General features: G+C 43.4%; 1 protein-coding gene across 1 annotated transcript in view; it reads left to right on the plus strand.

Annotated features, from left to right (window-relative positions):
• The window catches only part of GAD2 (glutamate decarboxylase 2), a 71,293-nt gene that overhangs the window by 51,783 nt on the left and 6,433 nt on the right, over positions 1-13,077 (plus strand). The window contains exons 12-15 of the mRNA XM_006907014.1: positions 3,912-3,990; positions 6,853-7,002; positions 10,158-10,265; positions 10,599-10,688. Coding sequence (XP_006907076.1) covers positions 3,912-3,990; positions 6,853-7,002; positions 10,158-10,265; positions 10,599-10,688 — 427 coding nt within the window. The remainder of the gene's footprint in view (positions 1-3,911; positions 3,991-6,852; positions 7,003-10,157; positions 10,266-10,598; positions 10,689-13,077) is intronic.

The following is a 13,077-nucleotide window of genomic DNA, read 5'->3' on the forward strand; positions in this document are numbered from 1 at the left end:
AACCACCTAAGCAAATGGCAGAGGCACCCAGAGCCATGCCAGGCCTCTCCTTCGAGAACCAACCCAGTTCTCAGAAAGTGACCTCCTTCCTTGCTGGCACTGTCAAAATGCTAGAGCTGGTGGTGCTGAGAGCACGTGCCAAGAGCCCTGATGCTTCAGTCTGTTTCTGTGCATCGTAGACTGACTCTTCTTTTTTAATATATTTTTTTTAATTGCAGTCGACATTCAATATTATATTAGCTTCAGGTGTACAGCATGGTGGTTAGACATTTATATTACTACAAAGTGATCCCTCCATAAGTCCAGTACCCACCTGTCACCATACATAGTCATGACGATAGCGTTGACTATACTCCCTATGCTGCGCTTTACATCCACGTGACTATTTTGTAACTGCCAATCTGAACTTCTTAATCCCTTCCCCTTTTTCACCCAACTAGCTCTTCTTTAACCCTCCTGACAGCAGGCTGACACCCACCTACAATAATCCATCATCGTGGTCCACTCGCAAGGCTTGCTGGCCCAGCCCAAGGTTCTGGTGTAGCGCCTGCCCCATTACCAATTATTGCCCTCACTCCCGCCCCCAGAGCCAGGGGTTCAGAAATTCGAATAGGTAGCTACAGAACCTTTGCCATTTGCAAGCAGCAGCACGAGATACAGCGAGGGCACGAAGACAAACATGACATGAAGCCTGCCTTCAGGGGGCTTACAATCTAGCAGGGGTTAAAATTCAAGGCCGAAGGAGTAAAGACCCAAGACACAGACCGAGGAGCGTGAGCATTGGAGATTTATCAAGTACAAGTGACGAGCAATGACACGGAGACTTGAAAGGGCCCTCGGAGAAAGTTGGCACAAGTGGAAGAAGGTCGTCATGGTGACGAGCAGTGACACGGAGACTTGAAAGGGCCCTCGGAGAAAGTTCAAACAAGTCTGCTTGGAGACTAAGGGGGAGTCATGGCAGGGACTAGGAAGCCCGGGCAGTGTCCACAAGTCCTGCCCAGCGTGTCTCGGCAGATCGCCTGCCCGCAGAGTGCGTCCGGATCCACCGAACCGCTGGAACCACTATTCCGCTTGGAGAGCATTGTGTTCCTTGGGGTGAGAAAAAGCTGGAAAGACCCCAGTGTAAGCAGCCATAGCGGGGGCGCTGAGGAGTGATACGATCTCGTCTGCGTTTTTGGAAAGATAACTCGGGTTTCGGGAGAGGATGGAGGCCAAGGGTGGACCAGAAAGAAGCTATTGGGCAGATGTCCGGGGCCGCGAGGCGGTGGAGGTGAGAGGTGCCGAGGGTGTGACAGGAGGTGGGGAGACAGAACCTTCTGCAAGGGGCAGTGTCAGGAGAGCGAGAAGAGAAGGAAACCAAAGCCGCACGTTTGGAGCTGGATTCGTGCGAGGAGAACGGCGCGAACCCACGCACCGGAGGCAGAGGGCAAAGAATAGGTCTGGAAGGATGAGAAGGGGAAAGCGGCTGGGTCTGAGTGGTAACTGAGGACACAATGCTCTGACTGAAAACAACCCGAGGGGACTCAGTTCTCTCCAACGTGAGGAAAATCACAGACGCGACGTGACTGAATCCCATGGCAAAACGTTTTGAAATGAACCTGAGGCCGTTTTTCATAAACTGCTATCATTTCTCAAATAGATGGAGGCCATGCCATGGACTCGCTCTGCGTAGCTTTTTGCAGTCTTTATGAGACAGCTCCTCTGAGACAGAGGGGGGTAGTGACAGATAGTCGAGTGCCTTGACACTCCCTAGTCTAAAAAGACACATTGGCCACTGCATAGAAATAAACACCTCCAATCACAGAAATGCAGAACAGCTGTTTTCTTCTCCATGGAGTTTCATTAGGATTAGATGTATAGCTGTAGACTATCATGGAATGGCGGCGTCTATGTCCCCAGCGTCACAAAGTTTGTAAATGAGAACTGAAACCAATAGCGAGAGACAACCTTATTTAATGCTTATGATGTGTCAGACAATAGTGTCAAACTACTATTATTCTATTTACAGACAGGGAAATCTAGGCACAGAGGGGTTAAGCAGCTTGCTCAAGGTCACACAGCTAGGAAGTGATAGAACCTGTGTGCAGACTCAAACTGTCTGGCTCCCCAGCTGTCCTCCCTTATCCACTATTTCCTACTGCTGAGAGTCCAGGTTCCTTGATTTGGGTTATTCTACAGAGCTAGGAGATATTCTCTTGGAAGGAGCTTTTCAATACCACAGTTCCATTATTACTCATGAAGTCATTTAGTCCTCTTTCCAGGGTAGTAGCCATCTGGCCATGAAGTGCCTTTGCTTCTTTCCTCAATTCCAGTCCTAACGTATCTGACAGGATGTCAGAGCCAAAGAAAGACTGGAAAAAGAGCTGGACTATTCACGGATTCAGATAAGAGCCCCAGGCCCGTAAGTGTTCTCTGATTGGCTCCCCAAGCCTGCCATTCATCAGCTAGATGAATGAGATCTTTCCCAATCCTTACTTCTTCCCAGGGTTCTCTCACCTCAGGTGCTGGCAACAGGGTGAGCCCAAGCGTGTTGTGCAGCCAGAGGAAGGGCAGCTGCCTTGGATGGCACAACTATTTTCCTCCTCCTATGAGTCTATACCATGGTCACCTTCCTGATTCTCATCTTCAAGGATCTCTCAGCCTTTCAGAAGACGTGTGGACAGACTCGCCTGCCTGATGAGCACCTAAAGTGAGCGACGGGACTCACTGGGGCAACTGCTTTCTCTGGGAACTGAAGGAGGAGGGGGTCGGAGCAGTACAGTGGAGTGAGGGAGAGACGTCGAATGAAGTCCAAGGAAGCTGCAGGGATAAGACTTAATCTGGGCCTTAAAGAAGAAGTAAGATTTAGCCAAATGAAGCAAAGGGAGGCGACATCCCAGGAAGAGGAAATCACGTCAAGAGATCTGCATGACAATGAATGGAATTTTCTGACACCAAAAATAGTCTGGAGTGATGGAAATGGGTACGAGAGAGTGAAAGTATGCAGGACCGAACACCCAGCCTATGGCTCACCCGTGTGGACATCTCAGCCATACCCTGCAGTTTGGAATTAAGGCTGGAGACAAAAGGAAGCTGCTAACAATTTAGAAAAAGGGAGAAAGTCATAACCAGAGCTAGACGATAACTATGGTGCAAGGTGGGGGATGAGATGGAAACCAGGAGTCTGTTAAGACACAATTACTGTATCCAGATTAAAATAATAATAATAGTAATAAATCTGAATCAGGACTATGGTTTAGACTTTTCAAACACCAGAAATCCCCAAGCTGAGAATCACTATTACTATTGAGAGAGCATTCTATTTCTCAAATGTGTTGAAAACTGCTCCAGGAGCCATACAGACGATCTCGCCTATGATCTGGAAGGATAACTGGATTAGAGAAGAGATGGAAGTAGGGGACAAACTAGAAGCTATCCCAAAGGGACACATTTGAAAAATTAGGTGATCAGTTGAATCGAAAGAGGGAAAAACTGGGTCAGGAAAGTAACAAAATTAATCAGTGGAATGAGCCACAGCTCGTGTCAGAAGCAGGAACAGTGGAGACACGCACGTGAGGGCAGCTCCTTCACCTGCTTGGTGCTCTGGCCTTTAGTGGCCAACAGCAGGACTCTGGACTTCATGATCCTGGTCACTCCAAGGGACTCTCGGTCCACCTTAGAAGCTGAGTAAATGCCGCCATGGGATCTCAGGGGGTGCCACACAAAGACACTAGCCCTCACCTACTGTCTCTGTAGACAAAGAAAAGATTGTACATTTAAGAGTCCATTTATCGTTTTGCAAATTTAGTGTCCTCCTAGAGTTTGAAAAACAGTGCCAAGAACCCTGAAACTCTGCTGCCCGTGCACAGGGCCTTTGTAATCTGAGGCTGTCGTGGGTACCACACCCTCTTAACCTGATTTGTTTCCTTTAGGGCCAACTCTGTGACGTGGAATCCACACAAGATGATGGGTGTTCCTTTGCAGTGCTCCGCTCTCCTGGTTAGAGAAGAGGTACGTCTGTCCTGACCGGTGGCCCAGTCTATCCATAGGGTTTGATAGAGTGAACGTGTGTGGTGACAGAAACAGAACGCGGGATGAGTTTACAGGCCGGAACAGCGAGCCACATCCAAGAGGATAAGCTTTAGGTCCTGCTCTTGTGTCCAAATAGAGGATGGTTATAATTTGACTAGATGAGACAGGCCTGTTTCACACATGGCTAAATTGTTCTACTTGTGAAAAAAAATATCATAGGACATTAGGTTGTACTCTGCAGGGTCAAGAGAAAAAATACCATTCACAAAATATTAATAGGATAAAAGAAGCGGAGTTTCGGGATGGGGGAGGTAGTAGTTCTGCACTGTCTTCTGCTTAAACCACACCTGGAGCGGTTTGCTCAGGTTAGTGCCCAGTGGTACATGGCACCCCATGGAGCCAGAGCTCAACCAGTGAGAACACGTGGTAAACATGTAAGAAGGTGGGTGAAAGAAATAAGGATGTTTAATCTAGAAGAAGAAGGAGAAGGAGAAGGAAGGAGAAGGAGAAGGAAGGAGAAGGAGAAGGAAGGAGAAGGAGAAGGAAGGAGAAGGAGAAGGAAGGAGAAGGAGAAGGAAGGAGAAGGAGAAGGAAGGAGAAGGAGAAGGAAGGAGAAGGAGAAGGAAGGAGAAGGAGAAGAAGGAGAAGGAGAAGAAGGAGAAGGAGAAGAAGAAAAAAGAAGAAGAAGAAGAAACAACAAAGGGCTGAGAGGATATAGCAGGCTTCACAGTTTAAATGTTCTCAGGTGGAAGAGATGTTATTTTTTTCTTTGACGCTTCAAGGAACTGGGTTAGTAACACTGGGGGATAGAGATCTAATGGCAAAATCAGAATACCCCATGATTTTAAGTCTGACTTAGGTCAATAAAAGGAACATTTTTCTAATAATTAAGTCACCCAACAGATAATGAATGCTGTGCTTAGGAATAAATTCATCATCAGGGGAGGTGACTGGATGGAGATTGGACAATCACTTATGAGTAAGAGGATAGGAAGATTCCTTCACTGAGAAGGACCAGATTAATAGCTCTGGGACTCCTTCCAAATCCAAGAGTCTATGATGCTCTGACAGCATTTCTCTTCTTGAGGTCTAAGGAAAAATGCCAGATAGTATCATGTATCCTCTGATAAGAGAGCTCTTGGTTTATAAAAAGCTTGGGATATATTGGATTAAAGAGTTAAAAAACAAGTTTCATTATTATGGAGCATAGAACATTTAATATGCTGATATATACTGAAAATATCTAAAAATAAGAGATTTATGATATAGAATTCCCTAAATTTATTTGACCATGGGAATCTCTTTTGCAGCAACTATTTTATAACACAGCAAATACTCGTGTATTTAAAATAGTTTGGGGCATAATGTTTTATAACGTCTTAATGGCTCAGAACCAGGATATTATCTCACCAAGGCCCTTTCTGTAAAAAACAATGATCACTTTTCCTTACCCTTTTGTACAGTGAGACTAACACAGCCCAATCTTTTAGAAGTCATGTGCTTTGAGAGGCTTTTCCCATCCCAGTAGAAGCTGGTCCAATCCGTCACTGTTCCACAGTCTCTGGGGTGGCCTCCCCTTGGACTGATGGCAACTATTTGCAAGCTCGCGTGGCTTAGGGACGATTACTGTCGAGTTTCTGTGACCATGAAACAACATAGAAGCACCTATTGCAATTTTCAACTTTATTGGTCATCAAGTGAATTTTCTCTTTAAATTCAATGTCTTCCCACTGCCCTGTTACAATTATGTTGTAGAATTTCCCTTAGTCTCAAAAAATAACTTAATGAATCCACTGATTATGAAGCCTCAACTGCAAAGCTGAGCCCTGTTCTGTCGTCTGCCCTCTGGGCACTCGGTGTTTTAGGAGCTAGTTAAAATTTTAGTTGCATTGCGTTTTGTTTTAGTTTGGATAATTTTTTCAAAGGATTCTCACCGCTAACCGACTAAATGATCACCTTTTTTCAGCCTTTTCTTCTTTCGTCATGAGTCACAAGAGAAAGAAAAGGCCAAAGCTTCTATAAAATCACAATTATGCTGCAGATAATGAGAGTCAAAGGATTCCTGTGGTTCTTGACAAATTGAAACGTGGTGGGGTTTCCAGTGAGGAGACTGGCAGTGCCATTTTAGGCAGGGAGCATATGATTCATTCATTGTCCTTTGGAATAGTTCAGTCACTTTGCCACCCATTGTCCATAGTGGGTTTATGGTGCCAGGGAAAATTAATTGTCATCGACAATGAAACTTTCCACTTTAACTGCAACTGAGTAAGAAAGTGTAGTATTGATGTTCTAACCACTCTTGAGAGAGGAACGTGACATTTGAAAGATTGGTTATTTACGACATCTCAGAGTAGCAATGTCTTTATTTTTTTAGATGTCAGTATATAAAAATGATAGCAATGAACTGTCTTAAAAAGCTATGATTTCCAAAGAGAACTCAAACACTAACAGCTAAATAATAAAGTACTTGGGCTCAATATGAGTGAAACACAGAACCAAAGAGTTTTCAAAATATTTTAATTGCAACAAAACCAGAACATCAGAATGTTCTCCCAAAGAATGAGCATCACACTATGATTGCGATTATTTTTTTAATAAACGCCTTGTCTAGTTAACTTCTGGTGAAGTCTGACTCTATGCCATTTATCCCAGAGTTGACCTATCACAGCAGCCCATCCTGTCCAGATATTTTTTTTCATTTGATTCTTACTGTTTTCTGTCTCTAGGATATTCGATGTCTTTTTCTTTTATTTTTTCCTTAATAATTTCCATCACCATGTAAATGTAATAGAACCCCTTTGAAAGTCAGTAGTGTTTCCCAAGTTTTCTCTTCTCTTCTAGGGATTGATGCAGAGTTGCAACCAGATGCACGCCTCCTACCTCTTCCAGCAAGATAAACACTATGACTTGTCCTATGACACTGGGGACAAGGCTTTACAGTGCGGACGCCACGTTGATGTTTTTAAGTTATGGCTGATGTGGAGAGCAAAGGTGAGCACGTGTGGATCAGCTGAATGTCAACTAAAAACACAAACTATACCTGGTGACTCTTAGTATGACATGTTAAAAAAATTGATTTCCAAGTTGAAAATTGCCCCAAATTAAGTTTCTTTAATTCTATATCTAGATATCTGCATTCTACCATAGGCAAGAATATAATAAAACCCATTACAATTTTTTTCTCTTAAGCCGAATTGCTCTGAATGCTCACACATCTAAAAAACAAAACCGTGTTGCTGTATACAGCAGAACATCTGGTGTTTAAAAGGTGTTTTGTTGTTGTTTTTACCCAGTGATTGGTCACTTGGGCAGATTAATGCAATCTAAAAGCATATGTTTGGAGATCAAAAAGGTAAAGTAAAAAACCCATTAGGATAACTTATTTTTGACATTTCAAAGGGGTGACCTCTAGTTATAAAGCTTTTTAAAAAACTCCAGAAGTATCTAATTACCTACTTCTGTACAGTTTCTCTATTGACCTCAGAATTTAACTGTAGACAATCACTCCTCTCTCGGAAATGAAAATCGTAGTTAATAGTGCACAGTACTAGCTGGACCTAACTGTAGCCTTCAGGGAACATAAGTGTATGTTTAAAAGTAAGCAGATTGAAAAGGTCAAAGATTTTATTTTGAATTTTGACCAGATTCCTAACTTAAATATCTCAAATCGATGACTTCCCACCTGGTTTCATTTACCTCCCACAAAAGGCAATGGCCAGAGCCAGCAGGACACACTAGAAAAACACAACAGCTAAGAGAGCCCATGAAAAAGGAAACGAGAGGGGAACAGTTTAGAAGGAAGTTGTCACACCCCGAGGTCCTGTGTGCCTGGGAAAGTTCTGACAAATTTTAGTTTGGTCAGCAGGAGCGAGGCATGCTGGGTTGAGACCACAGAACGGGTTCTTCCTCAGGTCTTTGTGAAGAGGTATGGACCATGTCCACAGCCGTGGGTTCCATATGCTATTGTTTGTAAAATATTTCCAAGTAAACTGAGTTGCCTTAAGCAGTTGAGACAGAGGGATGATTAACAAGAAAAAGAGGGGGCTTGGGAGTAAAATGATACAGTCCACAGTGATTTTTTGGAATCTTCTTTAAATCCTTCCTAGAAAAAGGCAGGTTAAATAGAAAAGATGGCCTTGCTTCAGACGGAAATAACTCTCAGATGGTCTCCAGGGACAGCAAGCCTCCATAATTCTATTTACCCTAGCTGAATTTTCTCTAAGTATTGCTAAGTGCTGGGAAGCTACCTAGAGGGAGGCCTCAGGGAAGTTGTGGCCCATAACAGTGGTGTGATGGGTGGGCTCCCATCCCTTGGGCTCCCATCCCTTGGGCAGGGGACCTCTTCCTATTGTAAAAGTTCAGAGCCTGACAAGGACACCCGAGATGAGACTCATTCTGTTGTCAATGACACTTTCATTTGGAAAAAAAATGAATACATCAAGAATATGAATTATTGGTATACTCTCAAGCTGTTTTAAAAGGAGTGAGATTTTTATTTTTATTTCATCAACTGGTAGGAATTACAAAGTATCAGCTAGGAAGTTGAAGAAAACTCGATCTCTAAATATTGTTCAGCGTCATCCTTTTTGTCTCTTTTTCCTGGGGTGTTTTTATTAAGGGGATAATCATAAGCCACGTTTACACAAAAGTGTTTCTCTCACGGTTCATCAGTTCCTGCTGCTCCTTCTCCATCTGAAGCCTCCTCGCCAGCATGGTGCAGCCAGTTGGTTCTCAGAGAAATGACTTGGAGGACATCAGGTGTGAATTAAACAGCAGGACCAAATGAAGCCTGAAATAAAGGCAAAGGATCCAGTTTCTAAATTACTGAAATAAAAGCACTAAGAGAGGGGATAAAAGGAGGAAACAGAACCATCACAGCAGCTGCATAACTTATGGACACATTCTCTTAATTCCTTATGCAAGACCTTAAGTACTTAGACATCTAAACCTCAGAACCTCCCACTTGGCTTTCAACTTAAAGCCACGTTTTTTGCAAAATGAAATGGTAGTCATTGTTAAAGTAATAAACTGAGTCCCACTCTCCAGATCAGAGGTGAGGATAATTATCTTCTCACATCAAAAGCTCTCTAGTAATGCCAGCCAGGGAAGGAAAAGGCATCTCTCCCAAGAACCACAAAAGAGTTGGCTACGATGTTCTGTCTTGTATGCCCTCATGCTCTCAGGAATGAGGAAACAAGGTGAAAAATCAATAATGAGGAGGACGAGGAGGAGCCTGGCACTAACCAGTAAACTCTCAGTTATCAGATCTGCCTCGAGAATGCAATGTTCAAGGAAATCCACATTTTCTCCTTAGTAGGATAAATCACGTGAAAAATAGTAACCTAAATATAAATTACTATTCCTTAATCTGTTAATGACGAATAGTGTGTCCCGGCATCAGTTAAGCAGCTCCGGTCCAAGATGGTTGTGTTGTTTTTCGTAAGTCCGGACCTCTGGTTTCCAGAGCTAGAAGCTAAAAGGCTGCTGTGGTAATGTTCACCCATCATACACATATGAGTCAGTTATCCCCAGAGGAGAAATCTAATGAGCTTTGCAAAATGACAGGCTGACAAAGCATCTGTGTGCCCCTTAACATTCATTCATCCGTGTGTTCAACAAATATTCATTGAGCACCTACCCTGTTTGTTCTATAATGGAGGTACATTGGTGAACAAAAGTGGGGTCTGGAAATGGCAAATTTATGTGATGGGCGGAGGCTAAGCAGGCATCCTGGGGCGGTCCCTGATGATGCTGCTTATACACAGGAAGAGAATAGCCCAGTCCTCCTGTCGTTAATGACTGCCACAATTACCCCTATGAATGGCAGAGGCAAATTTTCCCCTTGAGTAATCAAAATAATTGCCTGGGGAATGAAGGCTCTGAACAAAAGGAGTTGCCGTGGAGACCGGTAATGACAGATGTGAAAGGGAACAAAAACACCTGAAGAGGAGAACATTAAAGGAGAAATAATGCCCAGAAAATCCTCCAGAAACACTGTCTTATGTAAGGAAGGTGCCGGAGCAAAGCTGAGACAGAAGCGGTAGAAAGACCACCTGTCTGGAGGATTCACTGGTCCTCCATTTCAGCCTGAGTGCTCACTCACCTTTATCAGCCGGCCTGAGACTCTTCCTTCTTCTCTTACTTAGGGGACTACGGGGTTTGAAGCACACATTGACAAGTGTTTGGAGCTGGCAGAGTATTTATACAATATCATAAAAAACCGAGAAGGATATGAAATGGTGTTCGATGGAAAGGTATGTCTTCTGATTTCTACGATCCCAACATGTTTAGTCAATTACAATTCTTATCCCTGATATTTTTTATGTCGATAATGTTCTGTCCGGGTGAGTGGAACCAAAACCAAGCAGAAGCAGGGATGACAGGGTAACTATTCTGAGCTAGAGTAAAAATCAAACTCAGAAAAAATAACTGTATAATGTTGTGAAAGTCAAGCACTCTAAAGGTGATCATGGACTTAAAAATAGAAATCGTATTCAAAGCTTCAGAATAAATAGATTAGAAATATCCTTGGAATTTTCAAAATCGCCAGTTTGGGCTGAGTGTGAATCTTACTTTCCTCTTTGTAGCCTCAGCACACAAATGTCTGCTTCTGGTATGTCCCTCCGAGTTTGCGTGTCCTGGAAGACAATGAAGAGAGAATGAGCCGCCTCTCAAAGGTAAGTGATATAAGCTCCCAGATATGGATGTTGCTGGGTGCCTTGGGCCTTTCACATGCGTGTCATCTTTAAGATATATTCACTGGTCTTTAAGAGAGATCTGCCTTTGAACTTGGTGCACAGACTCATTCCTTCTGTGGGCTCCTGCAAATCCAGAGCATACAAAGCTGGAATAGCTAGACTTTTAACAACTATGCTTGCTTCTATTTTCTGAGGGTGAATTTATGATGTCTTAGAATAAGCAATTAGGTGATAACCTGTACTCGCATTCATAATGCGAGAACACTTGCTGACATTGACTGACCTGCCAAGCAAAACTGGTGCTTAGTTACAAGCATGAAAGAGACTTCAGGCATGAGAAATGTTTAGAAAACAAAACTGCTGTTGACCCTCTTGAGCCGTCAAGGTCAAGGCTGCCCTGTGGGTTCTTTAAAGCTGTGGTGACTCCTAGAAGGTAACAGGGCCAGGAGCAGCAGTAATAACGACCACTGTTTTAGAGTGTGTTGGGACCCAAGCTCAACTTTGATCTAGTGTGACATCATTTAACTCTCACAGCTGCCTACTGTGGGAAGTCCTGGTGTCTCTCTGTTCTGCTGGTGGGGAAACTGAAGCACAAAGAGAAAAAGTCACTTTCTCAAAATCACAATGAAAGTCTGACCCCAGAGCCTAAGAGATTGGCTGGCTGATAAATTGGTTGGTTGGCTGGTTGGCTGGTTGGTTGGTTGGTTGGTTGGTTGGCTGGCTGGCTGGCTGGCTGGCTGGCTGGTTGATTGGTTGGTTGGCTGGCTGGCTGGTAGATTGGTTGGTTGATAGGCTGGCTGGCTGGGAAATTGGTTGGTTGGCTGGTTGGTTGGTTGGTTGGTTGTTTGGTTGGTTGGTTGGTTGGTTGGCGGTGGCGGGCGCTGGCTGGCTGGCTGACTGGTTGATTGGTTGGCTGGCTGGCTGGCTGGCTGGTAGATTGGTTGGTTGGTTGGTTGGCTGGCTGGCTGGCTGACTGGCTGGCTGGCTACTTGCTTGGTCGGTTGGTTTTCCATTTTCCACAAAGGAGGAGACCTCCTCCAGTCACTCTCTAGAGCAGGGAAGGCCCACTCCCTCACTGCAAAGGAGCCTAGGCTGCCTCACTGACCTTCCAGAACACTTTATTTCCTTCTATGTTCAATGAAGAAAAGGATTTCATGTGGATTTAAAACCTCCAGAAATGCTTGTAAATTTTAACACCTGCCCTTAAAGACCCAGAATCAAACTTATATATAGTTGAGATTTTTATATCAAGCCTCCTAATTAGAGAATTGGTTCACATTCCCGGCTACACATTAGAATTGTCCCGAACTATACTTACAACTATATGTAAGTTTGCTTAATAAAAATACTGGCGACCAGGCCTCACTCCAAGATTTTGATCCAGTTGGTTTTGGATGGGGTTGGGTACGATTCTAAAAGTTCCCCAGGTGATTCCCATGTATATCCCAGGTGGAGAGTGACCATGAGGAACGAAGCTTCTAGGAAGGGGATCCATGGGTGCCTATGGCCGGAGTGGGAGGGAACATGGTCATGTTTGCAATTTTAGGGAAGTGGTTTATTCTAGGAAATCAAGCCCTAGAGCAGAAGGGAGTGAGGGTGGGGGTCTCATTAGAGAACGTGATAGGTGCAGATTTTTAAAAAGGGCCTGCTGTCATCGAGAGGAAAGAATTCATCTTTTATTTCTGGAAGTGTTATGGTGGTTTCTCCATGGTGTGTATTATCTTAACAATGGCTAATTTAATTGACAAGTTAGCTAAAAATTAAGTGTTTTCATTCTTATTGGCTTTCACTTTTTTACTGAACCCACCGACCAGACAAAGAATACATGGAGTAGTTTGGCTGATTTCATTTATTGAAGTAATTCATTAACTGAGCTGAGAAATGAAACAAGATGTGAATACAGAACAGAAAGTCTTTATTCATCATTTTGTGAGCAAAAGTTAACTCTGCATTTCCCCCAGTTGAATACAAATGCCTTTCAAATGCCCCTTAGATTTTAGCACATCACATAAACTATGATGGAGATGGAGATGGAGATTATTTCTGGAGGACAGCCATTAGACTATTACTAAACCCTTTTTATACTGTTGGTGATTTAAATTTGAAAGTCTCTGGGGATTGCAAAATAAATTCTCCTAATTTTTTCCTCTCCTGTGACTCCATTCTCCTGACTGTGATAGAATTTAGCAGTTTAGAATTGGAAATCAAAATAGAACTACATAAAATATCAAGGTTAATTTTTGTTTATTTATGTCAATAATTTTTCAGAGTTTCAGAAAAGTTTCTTATTAAGTATAAAGTCCTTGAAATATATGTCCAGGGACCAGTAAAATCTATACACACACACACACACACACACACACACACA

Source organism: Pteropus alecto, unplaced genomic scaffold (genome assembly GCF_000325575.1).
Source record: "Pteropus alecto unplaced genomic scaffold, ASM32557v1 scaffold11, whole genome shotgun sequence".
NCBI lineage: Eukaryota > Metazoa > Chordata > Mammalia > Chiroptera > Pteropodidae > Pteropus > Pteropus alecto.